This window comes from Pinus tabuliformis, chromosome 5_1 (assembly GCF_031772625.1).
Source record: "Pinus tabuliformis cultivar Carrire ecotype Pingquan chromosome 5_1, CPIR1, whole genome shotgun sequence".
Taxonomy (NCBI): domain Eukaryota; kingdom Viridiplantae; phylum Streptophyta; class Pinopsida; order Pinales; family Pinaceae; genus Pinus; species Pinus tabuliformis.
The window spans coordinates 303754214-303774149 of NC_142305.1; the positions used below are offsets into that span (position 1 = coordinate 303754214).

The following is a 19936-nucleotide window of genomic DNA, read 5'->3' on the forward strand; positions in this document are numbered from 1 at the left end:
AGGAAAAACTCTATTAACCAAAAGGTATTACAAAATGGCATTAGGCTATAACCACTTAAAAACCATTCAACCGGCTGAAGGAAACCGACTCTCATACAAAAGTTTGCAAATATAGTACAAAACTAAAAGGCTGAAGATTTTTATCTTAACAATGATCGCCAGAGTCCCGTTGTTGCTCTTGCTTTCAATTGATAAATATCAGTTTCATGTGCAAACTCTATGCTGGTAGAAGTCTCTTTTTGGAAATAGCATTCTTCCAGTTCGGGTTTTGTCGTTCACTAGAAGATGTACAAGGCTAAATTTCTTGATATTTAATCCCGAAGACTCCAGATGAATAATGCGTGATCCTTAATGCCAGAAATCTAAGATTTCACCTGAAGGTGGATACCATTTGCAGTTTTTCCGACCAAAGAAGTGTGAGGCCGCAGCCCCACCTAATGGCCATGATGGTTCTACTGCCTTTTGGCCACCCCTTACAGGTGCAAACCAGTCATTATCGTGAGATTAGAACCTCTCATGGAAAAAGCTATTGATATATCAGAGTTAAAAAAGCTACAAATTGTCCGGATATTTAATCAATTATGCATAACATCTTAGAACCTGTCCACAGATTCTTCATGAGGAACGGCGTCAATGGTGTATTGTATCAGCATTTTGAACACAGGGATTCGAAACACTGACACAACATACCACTGACATGGTTCCTTGTTGAAGAATCTATGGACAATTTAACAGACCGCAGAAACCTGAGATACCATCCCTGAAAAACTGTCCAACACAGCTTCTGCCTTTTGTGACTTCTATTTTGTTTCACTGTGCTACCTTTACAAAAGGGGTCCATAACGTAATTGTCATGTAGAACTATTTTGCTACTAGCATCTTCCGCCATCACTTCAAACAAAATAATCCAAGTATCACATCTGGCCTTCCCCACTTGTTGGATATATTTAATCATTAATCATCCACATGTTACCACGATAAAATGCTTTAGATCCCATAATGAAATGTCCAATTCAGAGGGAGCTGCTCTATGCCTAGATGATCCTTGATTCTTCTCATTCGTAACTCCTGAAGTTTACCATTTCAAATAAATGGAACTTCAATAATAATGTCTTTGCATTCAGCCAAGCCAGTGTACTAAAATTTGCTTATTCATACAAATTTGAATAATTTGGTTGAAATACTGACAGCCCACAAGTTACAATATGGAGAGAACTGTACTCAATCTTCACCTAAGGGTGAACTTTATCTGAGAATTACATGAGCAGAGAATATTCAGACATGATGCACTAAAGAAATTTATTATAAGTCTTTATTGACTCTCTGATTATGGCTCATAGATGAAATTGCTACTTATGATCTATAACTTGGGGAATAATGAAAACAATATCCAATTCCAAAGGAAAACAACTTTGGCCAAATCCTACTTATTACAAGATCCTAAGCAATACTTGGAAATCTCTCTTGGATGCTAGTTTGTGTTGAACATATTTTAACAGGCATAGGTCATTAGCAGATAATAATCTAACATGAGATTTCACAAACCCACACTCTTACTTACAATTTGCACACTGACTTGATCTGCTTCATAGTAAATTCCTACATTTCATTGCCCAAACATCTAAACCACTGAACCTCTGACATATTGCCATGTGGCTGAAATAGTCCTGCGAATCCATCTGTTGTACAAAGGTGAAGAATGAATTGTGCAAAACTTAAACCCACAAAGTCTTGCATCATTTGCAATCTCAGACCTCAGTGTCTTCCATAAATTTTGTACAATTTCAAGATCCTCCATTATATCATTCTGTGCCTTGTCTTGGAAAACACATAGCTCCCCCATTTCTCTTAGTGGTAAGAACTAAATACAAATTACAATTCTAATTTCTTATGTATATTTGAGGTTTCCACAAAGGAAATCCAGAAAAGTACAGATTTTCAAATAAAGTACTCTTCAGCATTCCAATTACAAAGATATGCCATGTCCTTAAAATATCTTAGCTATATGACCTCCTGCCATTCTCAGATGGAAAATGTGCCCTTCCACTATTTTCGTGCAGACCTTTGCAGATTTCGTGGGATTTACAAGCAAGATCAAACAAAGCCTCAAATATTTTTTCTAAACCTTTCTGTAATTTCTTCAAGTAGTCAACATGAGTTTGCTGCATAACCTTATGATACCCCGCCTCTGCTTGTTTTCTAAGTGAATCAGATAAGTTTTTGTCATCTGCAATGGAATTACCAGCTCTTGAGGAATTTGACTTTTTATTATCAAGTGGCGGACCTTGGGTGTCAAGCATCCTACTCCCCACCCTCCGTATTGATACCTTCCTGTCAAGATCTTTTCCATTCTGATTCTCATCCCAATGTGCCGAAATTGCTTGTAAATTTCCAACTAATGTTTTAATTGCCTCAACAACATCAACTTCTTGCTTTGGATTTTCAAATGCTCTACTCCAATCACTGCAGATAATAACTACAAGTGGAGCACCAGCTCTGTGGGGTGAGAATTCCGTTGACCTTCCCCTTGCGGAGCGTTCAGGAAGCTTGATGCACTTCAGAAGCCATCCATGCAGTGCAAGGACATAAGCCTTTTGAGCACCCATCCAATCCATGAAACATGACTGCCAATTTTGTAGCTCCTTTTCAAGATGAATGGTTGCCTGTCGATATGAATCGTTGAATATTACACTATCAGCAAGGCGGCCAGAAATATTTGCATCTTTGATGATATGATACTGAAATTCATGGCATTGCCCCATTTTATCCCACATTTTCATCAACCTGAAACACATCCCAAGATGTAAATTCAGAACAATACTCATGTAAGTAGATTGAATAAAACAGAAAATAGACACATTCTGCCCTAATGTAATCTAAGGCAACATAGAAATCTCTAAGACTTGAAAATGGCAGCAAGGAGAGAATTCAATATCCATCTGTGCTAAAATTTGATCTCCAATTTAGAAATGATTTCATAATATGACACAGTTTTATCAATGTGGAAAATATGAGGTGAAACCTTTGGCTTGTTAAAAACATTGCCAAACCTCTCTAGTCAACAACTGAGAAGCGAGCTTGGCCACATAAATCATGATTAAAGGGAAAATGATTCGGCTTCTGGAATTTCTAATAGTTTCAGAACAGACTAAAACAGGCAATTTAATAAAATGTATCATTGACCATTGGCCAACTAATTAGTGTTCACAGTGACAATTAACATCACTTGGAATTACTGGGCTGTTTCTTAGCGTGCAGCTTGTTTCAAAGTTGGGAACTATCATAGTCAATTAATTTTGCAAACTTCGTGATTTTGATGCCTAATTTCCTCTTTTACCTTGGGAATTTTTCTAGACTACAGACACCCATTTTCTAGCTGGGATCAAAGATGGCAGAAGCTCTTGCCTTCATTCAGTCTAGGCTTCAGCTCAACTCTGGGAAGAAAGACAACAATGGATTGGATGTGTATCCAATGTCTACTGATTGCAATGCAGTGCAGTTATGACTCATCTTTATTAGAATAAAAGTATGACACTGGCTAATCTTGGGTATCAAATGTATCATAATGTTCAGCTCGATGATCTGGGCATTTAGTGTCATTCATGTATGGCATGGGCATAATCTACATTATCCAGACAATGGATTGGATGTGTATCCTATGTCTACTCATTGCAATGCAGTGCAGTTATGACTCATCTTTATTAGAATAAAAGGATGACACTGGCTAATCTTGGGTATCAAATGTATCATAATGTTCAGCTCGATGATCTGGACATTTAGTGTCATTCATGTATGGCATGGGCATAATCTACATTATCCAGTCACTTTTTGATATAAGATTAACTAATAAGATATAAACCTAATCTTTTTTGTTTCAAACATTTTTCATTTTCCCAAAGTTTATGAATATTAAAATTTTCAAATATTGTTAGGACTTGATGGTGAGGGGAAAATGTTGTTCAAAGGTAGTTGGGCACTCCTTACCAACTTTGTATGTTTTTTCTATCAGAAATTGTTTCTTATTTTTCCATGTTTTGTCATGTTCGTCTTGTGTAAAATATCATTGGTGAAGATGCAATGGTCCAGTGGCTGGGAAGGGCATTTCAATCGTGTCCATCACTTTCAGTCCAAAAGTTAATTTACATGGAGACATATATGCAAAGATTCTTGCAATGTTAAAGTTGAAAGCCAGCAATGAGATTTCACAGCATTCAATATTTTTCCTCATTCTTACTTGAGTGCTCTCCAACAACTTTTTGCATTTCGATATTTCCCACTATGTTGTTCTGTTTTGATACCGGTGGATGTGGATGAACCACTTGTTTCATTATCTTGTTTCAGATTGGTCCCTTTTCCATATCTGGCAGCAGCCAAATTTCATTGCTGAGATCTTCCAGAGCAATTTTCACCACAATGTCAGCATCGCTTAGCTGCCATCTTCAAGAGTTTGAAGGGACTGGTATCCATATACAACTTTGCCTACTTTCAATCCCACCACTTCCAGTTACTATCCTTGACTGCCGTCAAAGTGTTGTGCTGATGTTTCTTTACACTACTGCATGCAGTGAACCAAGAACCAATAAATGAGTCATGCTATTGATTATTAAGTAGTTTTTGTCCTCGTCAAGAAGGTGTGAATGAGATCTGTAGCTGCTTGTAGCCAAACCAATACTTGCTAAAATTTGGCAGTGTCCACTAGTGCACTCAAGCGAGAATTAGATGTTTACATATATGCTGAAATTTATGATGCCCTTCTGTGATCATCCAAACCTCTATGTAGTGCTCATGATATCAGATTTGCAGTTGTACAAGCCATAATGGTTTCATTCCACTTCAGTCACAGTTCCATTGCTCCTCCTTGGTCCTCACTTTAACACCTCTTTTTTTCTTTGTACAAGCATAGTTGATCAGGAATGTCTACATCCCATTCGATTTCCTGCATGGACTCTAGGAAGCTCTGACTATCTTACACCTAGGTGGGAATAAAATGATATATGTTATTTGCAGGTTAGCTGAGGATTTCTAGGAAAAGTGACATTTTAGTGAATATTTAATATTTACAGTGCATTATGAACATTCTGCAATGTGCGAGTACTATGGAGCTGGGAAAATTGAACCTAACATGAAACACAAAACACTGAACACCTAATTTCCAAGGCTAAGTGTGAGTGTCAATTCCTCTCACTGGTCCATTACCGCAGTTCAACAGTGCCCCTTTTAATGTTCACCTTCAATCAAATTCTTATATATTTTTCCCTCAAGACCACACATTCGGAGAGCTATCCATTCACTTGTGTGGCAACAAAAGCAATTTAACTTCAGCCTTTGTTAAACTGTCTCTATCCAGAGACTCAGAGATTTGAGCTCATAGCAATGCAGTGTTGGGTTCAAGTACGATACTCTTTCTTCTTTCCTTTTTTACGAAAAATGCTTCTTATATTAACAGAAAATATGGTACACATAAAATACAACCTAACAGCAGACTACCTAAAGGCCAAGAAAAAGCCCTTTAGGTCCTATGGATTTTCCACTGCACAACCTTTCACATCCCTTAAGGAAGAATGTGTTAAACACATTACCACTAAGCACTGTTTCACATTGAAGCTTCCACAAAAAATACAATGAAACAGCTCTAGTAGTAGAATGACAATCACTTTGGAAGTGAAGAGTTTTAATGGAGTCAACATCATCTATCAGTGGTGATTTACAAGAAATTTTGCTGAAGAAAATATGCAGCCAAGTATCCCAAACAAAATTCCAGCAATTCTGAACATACCTGCTGCTCCAAAATAAATGATGCATAGTATCAAACTCACCACAGTGAGGACAAAGGTCATCTACAAAACATGTTCTTGCTAGTCACTTCTTGAATGGAAACCTTAATAAATCAACAACCAAGTAAACACCCTCATTTTGTAAAAGATTCTGAAAGTACACACTATCCTGAGACAATTAAACCAATGTTCCACCAATGTTGAAGTTGTCGTGGTCAAAGTTGTCATAGTTTTCGTGGTCAAAGTGTTGATTTATTGGGATTGGACAAATAGAGCTTGTTGAAGTCTTCTCTTGAGAACAGAATAGGGCAGAGTTGGAGAACTTTGTGAAGCAGCATATTGAAGATTTGTGGAGATCGTTGAAGACCACGATACATTGAACCCATCATGAGGTGACCTTGAAGAAGTTTTGTTTGGGTAACATTAAGAGCAGTGGTGACACCTTTATGTGAAGAACAAGGTTGTCATTAATGACAAGACGTGGAGACTAAAGTGAAGGGATAGCTGAAGATTGATAGGGCTCGTTGAAGAAGGCATTGGGAGCCGTGAAGTATAACCAAATATATCTTGATGAAGTAAACTGAGGGTTGGAGCCCAACAGATTGGAGCCTCAAAATTGACAAGGAACCTTGGAAGTCCAAGTCATTACTTGACATATTACAGGTTGGAGCCTGGGAGATTGAAGATCGGTGTCTTCATCTAGGGTTGGAGCCCTACATATATTGTACTTGATTTATTGTAAAGAAGAAATTAATAAAAGCATTTATTCTTATTATTCAATTTGTGTTCTAAATATAAGTGATCTAACTGGTAAAAATAACAATTGAAAATAAATACTGATTCACCTCCCCTCTCAATGTTTCCAACAATTGGTATCAGAGTCAGTACCTTCTCACAAGCCTAACAGCTTGAAGGTTGATCCTTAGAACACAAATGGAAAAGCCAAGGAAGAAAGCGTCCAATCCTCCTAAAGAGGTCTCTTACTCAATCGTGAAAACTGAAGACAATCAAATTGGGAAGGTTCCATTGTTCAATGGAAACTTTCATGTATGGAAGGTAAGAATGAGAAATTTCTTAATGGCTCAGGGCATTCGAGTATGGGAATCATTAATTATTGATAGCACGATGGACGAAGAATCCAAGGAGTACAATACAAGAGCAATGAAGACAATTTTGAATGGGTTACCAAATTCTATAAAGACCAATTTGGAAAAATGTTTGTCAGCAACAAATATATGGGACAATCTTCAAGACCTTCACTCAAAAGGAGCATTGACCATGGCCTCTGGTCAAGAAGATGATGGAAAGCAAGAAGGAAATCTAGAACCCGTTAAGGAAGTTGAAAATAAGAGTGATGACATCAAGGCCATAGAAGACCTAGAAGAAGAAAGTAAAGAAGACTTTGAAGAAGATCCCTTGACTTAACTTAGAGTTGTTATGGAAGAGATTAACAATTTGAAAAAGGAAAATGAGGAACCTAAGAAGAAAGCGCAAGATGGTGACCAGGACAAGACAAGGAAAGAAGTTGATCTTTTCAAGCTTCAAGTACAAGAAAGAGATGAGGATCTCACTAAACTTCTTAAGGAGGAATTTCATCAAAACATAAGAAAGCATCATGAAGAAGTCATATCCATGACAAATCAATTGGATAAGGCAAAGAAAAGGGAAGAAACTTTGTCAAGCCACCTTGAACAAAGACTCGAGATCTTGAACAAACTTGAAGCAGAGATTGGTCAATACAAGGAAGAGGTCTCCTCCCTTCGATCTCAACTAGAAGAAGCAAGGAAACAAGAACAAGGCGCTGAGAAGGTGATGGAAGCTTTGGCATTCATAAAAGGACAAGTTGATGAAGCAGAAAAGGAGAGAAACACCATGATATGCCAACTAGAAGAAAAGGATGATGGCATCACCAAGTTAAGATCAGAAATCACTTCTCTTAAGGCCCAATCATGTGAAGCAACCAAGATGAAGGAAGAAATGGATATCATTCTATCAAAGAAGGATGAAGAATATAAGAAAATGAAGGAAGAAATTATCTTTCTTAAAAATGAAGTTGACTTGCTAAATAAGAACTTGAAAAGTTCTCAAACCCTAGATGACATCCTAAGTCATCAAAGGTCTCCCCTCGATAAATCAAGTCTTAGCTATGCAGATGAATCCTCAAGCAAGAATGATAATGTTTCAAACAAGGATGTGAAGAAGCCAAGAAGAAATGTTGATGCTCCCAGTTCCAACAAAGGCAAGGAGAAGGGTCATGGAAGAAATCCTATTCCAAGGAGACTTGCATATGGTGTCAAGAATTGTAATATTCCGTAAAATGCAGATAGAACATAAACATAAACAGCAGAAAACAAGCCAAGACAAGATGACACAAGATGTGGCACCAACCCGGGACAAACCCCAATGTGGGGAAACCCCTGATCAATTCTTCTTATATTCTTCAATAGTTCAGCAGAGAGAGAGAGATAGTACAAATATACAAAACTGATATTTATGACAACAGTAGAAAGTCCATCATTATGCTAATGATGACTGTTCAAAGATGCAGCCCTGAATTCTCATGACAGTCTGCAACCAATCACTAAGAATGCTGAAGCATACCCTTTTAGGAGATCATCAATCTAGAAGCCTTCAACATAATACAACTGCAACATTCCTCTGATCGCTTGTTGTTCCTGCAATTTCGGTTAGGGCACAATAGGCAGCCCTTAACCTTCCACGTTGTCAGCAAACTAGTTGTCCTAAGGACTCCTACAAGTTGCCCATCAAACTGTCTCAACACATACAAGATACACTCCAAAAATGTGTGCACTAGCTCACTGTTCTAGGGTAATTAGGTTGTTGCAATTCTGGACTAGTTAGGGCACCCAACCACAGTCCCTAACATCCCTCAAACTACCCCAGAATTCCTTCCTCTTGTTGCAGTTGTCCCTCAATAGGATGTTGCCCTCCACGTTGTTCCTTTAGGGCAGTTACAAGCCCAACGCATGGACTTGACACCCTAAAACAGTTGTTGCACCCTCCAGCAAACCCTCCTTGCCTCTGCCTCCAAGAACAGGGCCTCGGCCCTCCAACCAGTCACTCTGTCCTCTAAACGGATCCCAGAAATAGCCCTCAAGTGTCCTCGTTGTCCAGTCTTCTCCTTGTTGCGGCTAGGGCTTCCTTTTGCTGCAGTTAAGGGCTTCTTCTTCCTTTCCTCTTGCTGGGATATGGCCTCTCCTTGCTGTGGAATTAGGGCCTCCTTTTGTACAGCGAATTAGGGCCTCTTAACTGCGGATAGATGACCTTGGATTAGGTCTCTCTAGGTTGCGGCTAGATCCTTCTTTTGCTGCGTGTAGGGTCTCCTTGTTGATGCAGATGAGAGCCTCCTCTGCTGCATATAAGAGCCTTCTTCAACTACGGATATAAGCTTCCTCTAGACTGTGTATATGAGCCTTCCTTTTGATTGTGGCTAGGGTAGCATTAGACCTTCCTTCACTACGGCTAGGGAACAACTGAACAACAGTTAGGGCTTCTCCCTTAGTCTCCTCTTCACCTGCGACTAGGGCTTCTCCCTCTTGACTTCTCTTGCCACCAAACCCAAACGAGTGGAGAGAGATCATGAGAGAAGTGTGTGTGACAAATGACTTGAGGCCTCCTCTATTTATAATGCCACGTTGAGGTTGAGCTGGGGTAATTTGCTCGCTGGCCGACCTTGACAATTTGTCAAATAATACAAATAAATTCATATCTCCATAAATACATGTCGGAATCAGATGATCTTTAGATCAATCCTACACCTCTCGAAGAGAGGAATCCAAGAAAAATATCAGTTGCCATAAATAAGATGATCCACATGGAGTTTGGCCCTAGTTGTCAATTTTAACAGCACTGGAGCAGATCATCACAACATATCTTGTATTATACTAAAATCTTTTATTATGCAAGTTTATTTCCTTAGATCTCAAATTTGTTAGCACTAGCTCATTGCTCAAATTTATGAACATAACTAAAGTACGAAAAAGAAAGAACACACCTACTATAAAAATGAACACAAGATGTATCTTGGAAAAGCCAAAACTACATAAAACCTAGCTCAAAAAACCCAGCTTAAAGGTGAGACCTCTACTCTGCTCTCTTTCCTCCATTTATGGAAAATGCAAATACAAAGAAAGAGGAACTCACTATGGAGTTGCCTTTGACATTGCACCCTGAATAGCTACTACAGAATCTTCTTCCTCCTCTATTATGCTCTCAAATCCCACTCCTAGGTGCTCTACTCAACTATAGATCAAGTATAAAGCTATAGAATGGAATCCATTCTCCTTTTAAGAGCCCAATATTTAACATAGCCTAATAGTCGTCTAGGGTTAGGTTAGGGTTTTTGCATGTCTCAACCCTCAATTAGTGTTAGGTTTTGGACCTTCTAGAATCTTCTTGAAAGTCCACATGTAGCTAGCCCCACATGTGTGAGTAATGAGGGGTGACATGGCATCCACTCGGTACCATGGTGGTCAACAAGGTAGGTCAATTTGCGAGAGGCATAATGTTTGCATATGAGCTTTGATTTACGTGCTTTTTGCACCATGGGAAAGGTCTTAACATGTAAAACAACATTGAGGGGTCAATAAATATGCTCACAAATTTTTGACCTCCAAAAATGTTGTGGCACTCGAAGGTTTCAGCCCCCAAATCCCCAAATTGGAACTTACCACTTAAATGGGCGTTGCAAGCCAAGTCCTCCAATTTTTTAACCCAAAAACTACCATGATAGATGAAAAATTATACAATGATCCAATCCATATAATACCTCCCCATTTAGAGAGACTTTTGGTCCCTAAAAGATTTTACTAAATGAGGTGAGAAAAAATTTCATCAATGTTGCAAGACTCGAACTCTTATAAGACTCGTCTGGCTATTGATCTGGCGACTCATATAAGAATCGGGAATGACTCATATAAGACTCGTATAAGACTCAACAAGATACAAAAAAAAACTTAAAATATGGTAAATTTTAAGCATAAAAAAGAAACTAATGACATTTCCAATATTTATAAGTTATAAAACCACAGTATATGCAATAATTCATAACATCATCTCATATCTATGATAGTACAACATAACATATTCGATTTTTGTAAGCAAAAAAATTAGATAGTGAATAGGAAAAGGAATCATGATTCCATAATCAAAATAAAAAATGGCAACAAGTTCAAAATTCAAAGTTCAAATACGTATGTCATAAATGATAAGTCATATTCTCATAACATTCTTCAATTTCATGCACGACTAAACCTAGAATAAGCCCTCGAGGAGCTAATGCCAACATGGGAAAGTTGAAGCACCTGTGAGGCAAGTGTATTTGGAGTTTCCATTTGAGATGGCAAACTAGAGAGATCCTCAATCTCTTCATCAAGCAAACCCAAATCAGGGGGATCCTCCTCTACAACCCAATCAAACTCTAAATCAATACTATCCAATAAAATTGGATCTAGAGCCCTATACGACTGAGAAACTCAGCCACAAGGTCTAAAAAAAATGAATCTAAAACAAACAAACAAAATTGAAAGTGAAACCAAAAAAATTGAAAGGAAAACAAAAGGAAATTTGAAACAAATAATCAAACTTCATGAAGCCTACCTGTTTGTGATGAAGGTGGATCTAATGAAGCCTCCTTCAACTTCCTGCAAGAGCTCCTTCACTATGAAATGGAGTCACTCAGCTCCTTCAGTCAACATTCAATGAATGAGAAATGAGTCAAATGACAAGTGAATGAAAAATGAGAGGGAGGGAGGTGCTTATAAAGCATTTCCTTCCCTCCACCGGATCTCAAAAAAAACAAAGAAAAATTTATAAAAATCAAATTTCAGTCTGCGTTGGTCTGCCACGAGTCTTATGAGGGTCTTATGTGGGTCCACGAGCCTTGAAGAGTTTGGACGAGTGTTAAGTTATGGTATGTTCTATGCTTATAACAGTTTACTTCTTTTTCTTATTATATTCCACCGATTAGCAATCACATGTACATAAAGTAAAGTGCAGATAGAACATTAAACGATCGACAGAAAACAAGCCAAGACAAGAGACACAAGATGTGGCGGCTAGCCAGGGACAAACCCCACAATGTGTGGGGAAACCCTTTGATCAAATCTTCTTTTATCTTCAATAATTCAGCAGAAAGAAACAGTACAATAAATCTGATTCATATCAGCAGTAGAAAACCCTAGATCAGTAGCATCAACATTAGCGGCTTCATTATCAAACTAGGGCAGACCATATCTCACAAACCGACAGTCGGATTGACTTCATTCCACCACCAAAAGTTTCGGCTTCCAGAGGAGGTTCAGAAGAACCTACAGCGCAGTTCAAATGAGGAGATCTTCTAGGCCACACAAGTCAATCTTTACTTCTGCAGTTGCAGCTTCAGTTTCAGCAGTTTCCGGCTTCAAACTAGGGCAGTCGATATCTTGCAAACCGTTCGTCGGATTGACTTCATTCCACCACCAAAAGTTGCAGCTTTCAAAGGAGGTTCAGATGAACCTACAACGCAGTTCCAAAGAGGAGAACTTCTAGGCCACGCAAGTCAATCTTTACTTCCGCAGTTGCAGCTTCAAATTCAACAGCTTCCAGCTTCACATGTGTGAGAGAGAGAGACCCATTTCAGTGCAGTAGAGAAGAGACTCATATCTGCGCAGTAGAGAGAGAGAGATGTGATGAGATGAGTGAGTCCAAATGAGGAAAAGTCCTCTTATATTTATACACAACGTTGGTGGGTGAATAGATGCGTCTGTTGAGCTTCTGAGCCTACATGAGTTGTAGGTCGGCTTGATAATAATTCCATAATCAAAATAAATTCATATCTCCATGAATACTTATCGGAATCGGATGATCTTTATATCAATCCTACACCTCTCGACGAGAGGAATCTAATAAAAATATTATCAGCCATGAATAAGATGACCCACATGAAGTTTTGCCCTGGTTGCCAATTTTAACACTCCCTCTCAACCATGGAGAACTTCATCTGCAATTTGTCTATCGGTCGTTACTATTCATCCATCAAATGCACTGCCCTGTACAGCCTGACCCTTGCCCTGCTCTGCTCTATTCTGCCTGTTCTGCTTTGTCTTGTTCTGCCCTGCACTAATCTGTACTGTTTTGCTCTGTTCTGCTCTGCTCTTGCATTGTTCTGTTCTGCTTTGCTTTTGTCCGAATTATGAAGAAGAAGAAATGATCGAGGATGTATCATACTGACTCAAAGTCAATCTCAGAATATGTACCACTAGTCCCAGACCAGTCTCAACCAACCCAAAGTCAGCGTCATAGTGAGTACAACTCCAATGGTCCCAGACCAATATCATTCTCCACTGACTCAAAGTCAGTCTCAGAGTATGTACCACTGATCCCAGACCAGTCTCAATCGACCCGAAGTCAGTGTCATAGTATGGTACAACTCCTACCACTGGTCCCAGACTAGTATCATTGATCCCAGATCAATGGAGGTCATCCTAGGGAGTACGGTAGTTACAACGATGCGTCCATCGATACTACTATGGTCCCTAACTTCATTTCCCTGCTCATTGATCAGATGAGAGGTACTTCCCATGAGTCCCAGACTACATGGGTAGGATGCCTCGATAGGAGAACTAATCAATCATGTCCTCACAGGAGAACACATCAATCCTGCTACAATTGCCATGGAGAAAACATCAATCCAGGCCTCACAGGAGAACACGTCAATCCTGCTACAATCGTCGTGGAGAACACATCAATCCAGGCTGCCATGGAGAACACATCAATCCAGGCCTCACAGGAGAACTAATCATCCTACTACACAGGAGAGCGAATCATCCTGTTCCACAAGAGAGCGAATCATCTTGTCCCACAAGAGAGCGAATCATCTTGTTCCAGTGTGCACCACTAGGGGAGGGTGAGTCACCCTGTGGTCATATGTTGCTCCAGTAGGAACCGCAAGCTCTCAGAGCTCCCAGAGCTCAATGTATGCAACATGCAGGACCCTTGTACAAAGGTTTCTTGCCGACTCCAAGTCGTTTGGGAAAATCACAGATTAGATCTTTCCTTGGGGCTTTGACAAGGTGTATCAACCTGTACATCATCTTAATGTGATGGAGCTTCCTTGCTCATCGACGTACCATATCCCAGATGATGTCTATCTGCTGGAGCAATTGACGAATACGGGATTCCTCAATAATCGAATCCCACCTCTGGTTGTTACAAAGAATCACAGTGGTATCCAATGTAAAACCAAACAGCTCACTGAAGAGCTTTCGCAACCAGACTACCTCACACGAGGTTATGCTAGCAACAATATATCCTACTTCGACGGTGCTCAAAGCCACCGACTTCTGCTTCCTGCTCATCTAGGATATCGAAGCAGATCCCAAGGTGAAACAGTACCCGGAAGTGCTCTTATGGTCCACCACACTGCCTGCCCAATCAACATCAGTATATCCAAGTAGTCTCACATCTCCGGCAGTGTATCTTAATCCATGAGAGATTATGTCCTGAAGACATCTCAGAAGATTCCTGGCATCAATCCAGTGAGGCTCAACCAAATATGAGCTCACAATGCTAACTGCAAAACATATGTTCGGACGGAGGTTCACCAAGAACATCAATGCGAATGAGTTTTTGAAACTCAGAGGCATTTCCCAAGTCTGGTCCGACATCACTACCATATAACTTCTAAAAGTTAAGATCCTCGAGGTAGTCACAGGCTTGCAGTCCATCATACCGAATCTTTCCAATATATTTACCACATATTTTCCTTGAGATAGGAAAATTTCCCTTGGCTTCTGCCACACTTCAAGTCCTTGGTCCTTCATTTCAAATTCAGAAGCCATCTCCCTCTTACATTTGTGAATGAGAGGGTTTGCACCTGTTAGAAAGAGGTCATCCACATACCGCACCAGTATGAGAGGCTTGTCATCTTCAACCTTAAAGTAAAGGTTAGAATCGGCTTCACTCCTAGTGAATCCTAGCTTCATCAAGTAGCTGTCGATCCTCTCATACCATGCTCGGGGTGCTTGCTTTAGCCCATAGAGAGCCTTCTTCAACCTGCATACATGAGATTTTCGATCATAAATCTCAAATCCTTCAGGTTGCTCTACGTAGACCTCTTCTTTGATCGAGCCGTGCAAGAATGCAGTCTTGACATCCATCTGATGTAGGTTCCATCCTTGTGAAGCGGCAAGAGCTATGATCGAGCGGATGGTCGCATATCTGGCAACAGGTGCAAATATCTCATCATACTCTATACCTTCCTTTTGGGAGAAACCTCGAGCAAGAAAACGAGCCTTATACTTTTCCGTACTTCCATCTACTGCATGCTTTATCTTGTAAAGCCATTTGGAAGTAACAACTGTCTTGTCCTGGGGTCTGGGAACTACTTCCCAAACATCATTCTTCATGATAGACTCGTATTCTTCGGTCATAGCATCCTTCCATACTTGATGCTTGACGGCATCTGAGAATGACAAAGGCTCGTGCTCATGATGGTCAGGTATCCCTGATACCTGTTAAGTTGCTTACTCTGACGGAAGGTTCCTCAGGGTGCAGCATGTCCTTCAGCATCATCAAGTATCCCCCTAAGCCATGAAGGCCTCTTCCAAGAAGAGGAAGGCTCATGTGGATGAGAATCAATCAGATCCATGGGTTCTTCTACATCAGGCATTGATTCATCATCCTTTTTTTTCGGTTCCTTGGTGACAGCTTCTTGAGAGCTCCTCAAAGTCGGAAGATTGTTCACCTTGCTGAGAGCCATATCTTCGTCAAAGGTGACATCATGACTAATTACAACTTCCCTTTGACCGGCTACATAGATTCTATAGCCTTTAGTATTTTCACCAAAGCCCACGAAAATTCCCTTCTTTCCAGATGCACCCAATTTATTTCTTTTCTCTTTCGGCGCATGAAAATATACAGGGCTTCCAAAAATTCTAAAATGAGAAACATCAGGTTTCTTACCGATGAAATTTTCTTCAGGAGTCTTGGAACCCAATGCTTGATGAGGGCATCGATTTTGTACATATACGGCAGTGATTGTAGTTTCAGCCTATAGAAACTTTGGAAGTCTTTGATCATGTAGCATGGCCCGAACAGCTTCCATCATCGTGCGGTTCTTCCTTCCCACCACAGCATTCTGCTCAGGAGTATGTGGTGTAGTAGTCTCCCTCTTAACGCCAACCTCAGGTATGCCTGAGTAAACCAATTGTAATATACCGGAGGTCTTGCTTTGGCTTGAGGGGAATGGCCCCTTTTGAGCTTTCCTTTGGCACATCCCGGACATACACCTTCTTTCTCTACTTGGAATTCGGGCATCCTTGTTACCATCTGTCTTACATCGGGTAGAGCTTTGTAATGAAGGTGGGCAAACCTCCGATGCCAAAGTTCGGACTAAAGAGTTGTGTCACAAGACATGACACCTAGCGGACTTCCATCGACCTAATATAATGAATCAACACTAAACCCAAGAGTAAAGGCATCTTTAACATTATTTTTCCATATACATACCTGCCATTGCTGAAGGTTACCTTGTAACCTCTGTCTTCCATTGCCAAGATGGACACTAGGTTCCTTTTGAGGTCAGGTGCATTTAATACATCCTAGAATTTCTAGCCTTCTTGAATGCTTGTCCTCTTCCTTGATTCCTTCTTGAATGCATCTAGCCATTAATTCCTCGAAACTAGGAATTACATTATTGTTCAGAAGAGTAGTCCTGAACACATACCATTCAGATGGTAATCCTCCGAGAGTTGCGAGTGCCATTTCTCTGTCAGTAATGGTTTCCCCAATAGATAGGAGATCGTTCTTGATCTTGGTGATTCTTAAGAAGTATGCTTGCATACTTTCATCTTTACCCTTCTTGATTTCCCTCAACTTCTTTCTAAGAAACAAAACTTGATTTGCATCATTAACTTTAAATAAAGTCACCTGTCTGTCATAGATTTCCTTGGAGGTGTCTAGATCAGAGATGTAGGCCACCAAGCGCTTGTCGATAGAGTCCCGGATGATCTTCTTTGTTTTGACTTCTCCATTTTTCCATTTGTTCCAGGCAGCAGCAGATGCATTTGATGAAGGCTCAACAATATTGCCTCTTACATGGTCTAGCACTCCTTGATCTTCAAGGGTTAGATCGATAGACATCTTCCATCCGTGATAGTCAGCTTTCTCACGGAGCTTGTCTTCGGCAGGAAAGAGTGTTGAGGACCCCACAGTTCTTTTAGGATAGCCTTGCCAATCTTCTCTTCAATGATTGCTCTTGCTCTTGCTCGGGCTTTGTCTTCACCTCAGCTCTGATACCATGTTAAGTTATGGTATGTTCTATGCTTATAACAGTTTACTTCTTTTACTTATTATATTCCACTGATTAGCAATCACATGTACATAAAGTAAAGTGCAGATAGAACATTAAACGATCGACAGAAAACAAGCCAAGACAAGAGACACAAGATGTGGCGGCTAGCCAGAGACAAACCCCACAATGTGTGGGGAAACCCTTTGATCAAATCTTATTTTATCTTCAATAATTCAGCAGAGAGAAACAATACAATAACTCTGATTCATATCAGCAGTAGCAAACCCTAGATCAGTAGCATCAGCATTAGCAGCTTCATTATCAAACTAGGGCAGACCATATCTCACAAACCGACAGTCGGATTGACTTCATTCCACCACCAAAAGTTTCGGCTTCCAGAGGAGGTTCAGATGAACCTACAGCGCAGTTCAGAGGAGGAGATCTTCTAGGCCACGCAAGTCAATCTTTACTTCTGCAGTTGCAGCTTCAGTTTCAGCAGTTTCCGGCTTCAAACTAGGGCAGTCGATATCTTGCAAACCGTTCGTCGGATTGACTTCATTCCACCACCAAAAGTTGCGGCTTTCAAAGGAGGTTCAGATGAACCTACAACGCAGTTCCAAAGAGGAGATCTTCTAGGCCACGCAAGTCAATCTTTACTTTTGCAGTTGCAGCTTCAAATTCAACAGCTTCCGGCTTCGCATGTGTGAGAGAGAGAGACCCATTTCAGCGCAGTAGAGAAGAGACTCATATCTGCGCAGTAGAGAGAGAGAGAGAGATGTGATGAAATGAGTGAGTCCAAATGAGGAAAAGTCCTCTTATATTTATACACAACGTTGGTGGGTGAATAGATGCGTCTGTTGGGCTTCTGAGCCTACATGAGTTGTAGGTCGGCTTGATAATAATTCCATAATCAAAATAAATTCATATCTCCATGAATACTTATCGGAATCGAACAATCTTTATATCAATCCTACACCTCTCGACGAGAGGAATCTAATAAAAATATTATCAGCCATGAATAAGATGACCCACATGAAGTTTTGCCATGGTTGCCAATTTTAACGACGAGTCTTGGAGGATCTGAGTCTTATGGGAGGGTCTTGGCCTCAAGACTCGTTTCGACATTTGACTCGTGAAGATTAGTGAGCCTTCAAGAGTCTTATAAGGGTCATGCTTCACTGCTTTTCCTTTACCTTCTACTTGGGGTGCCATTTTTCCTTGCCTAGAAATTGTCCTATCAACCCAATTTGCCAAAGGTCATGCTACCCCTGTATAGTAGTTTTGAACTCCTCTACCAACCTTATCTAAGTTTCTAGTGCTTAGTCCTCTATGGTATGTAGAACTTGCTCCTTAGTTTTCTGATCCATCATGGAAGGCTCATAGAGTTACAAATTTTCCACATTCACTCTTAAGTAAATGTGCATGTATAGGGGTAGACCGAGTGTATAGGTGTTATCACCCACCTTCTCCAATACTTCACAAGGACCATATCACAGAGCCTTGAACTTCTTAACACAACCTTGTAGTCTTCCTTGTTCAATTGTAAGCAAATGTTGTCTCCAACTTTGAATGATTTTTTAGTTTTATGCTAATTATGTTGGCCCTTGTACTTTTATTGTAATTTCTTCAATCTCCTACACTTGCAAATGGATTTGCCTAATCTTTTCAACAAATTACTCCACTTCCAATGCTTCTCCTATTATGTCTTCCCTTGCTCCTTGTTCTCCATAAACAACATCCATACAAGTGAGACAGTGGCAAATATCCAAAGCAAGTTTCGAAAGGGGGGACTTATCGATAGAAGTATGGATTGTTTTGTTATACAAGTGTTGAATGTAGATCAAATTTCCATCCTAGGTCTTTAAAAGCTTCTAATTGTAATCCCTCAAAAGTTGTATCAAAGTTTTATGGACTACTTTTATCTACCCATATGTCTGTGGATGAAATGCTCTAAATCTCTTCAACTTAGTCTCCATCTCTCCCAAAGTGTAGTTCAAAAGGCACTAAGAAATCCGATATCCTATTTGAAATGATGCTCCTTGGTATCTCAAATTACACCCAAACATGTTCAAAGAATATGTTTGTTACTTCTTGTCATTTGTTGGCCTTTTTACAAGGCAAAAGAATGCACATATTGCTAAACTTGTTAACTACCACAGATAGATGATCATGTTCATCTACGATTTTGGCAAACCACCTGTTAGTGTCCTATATTATAGTAGTCAAAAACAAGTTGTCTTTTAAATTTATTTTGGCAAAAGTGTAAAGGTTTTGCTATGATCTCTTAAAGATCAAGCTATCGGTCTTAGTATAGAATGAAAGATTTCATTATTGACGTAATTATGTTAGTGTGTGAAAAGTGATGTAAAAATAGTTATGGATTCTCTAAAGCTTGAGTCAAGTAGGTCTAGGGTCAATGTCTCATACAAGATCATGAGCGAGGTCATAGTGAGTCTTATCTTCTCATCATTGGTACAAATTAGCGAGGTCAGGATAGTCGGATAGGTTGTTAAATCATATTGTGCCATGACATCACTAGCAGCACAACGACTATGAGGCATGCGTTGCACTTCTTTCAGTTGTTGCACTTTCATGATTTAGGCTCCAAACCGCAATGATTATCTTTGATAGTCGGGTTTGGTCACCTTGAGAGTTCAAACACTTGTTTTAGCATCTAAAATATCGGAGATCCATTCTTGGTTCCATTGAAATCTTCTTAGAAATCGTTTGAATTTTGCTATGCTTTTGTTGTAGGGAAGGCGTTGGGCTCAAAGACAGTCATTGTGTTTCTTCAACACAAAGGGTTATCGCCACTTCCAGGTTCCAATTCATCATTTTCTTGGATGGTTTGTCTTGCATGTTGTTTAGT

The 19936-nt window shown here is 39.8% G+C and overlaps 1 protein-coding gene across 1 annotated transcript in view; it reads right to left on the bottom strand.

Annotated features, from left to right (window-relative positions):
- Positions 1-1557: 1557 nt before the first annotated feature.
- LOC149164576 (uncharacterized) overlaps positions 1558-19936 on the bottom strand; it is a 36980-nt gene continuing 18601 nt past the window's right edge. Inside the window, exon 5 of the mRNA XM_089432106.1 lies at positions 1558-2784. Coding sequence (XP_089288232.1) covers positions 1998-2784 — 787 coding nt within the window. The 3' untranslated portion in view covers positions 1558-1997. The remainder of the gene's footprint in view (positions 2785-19936) is intronic.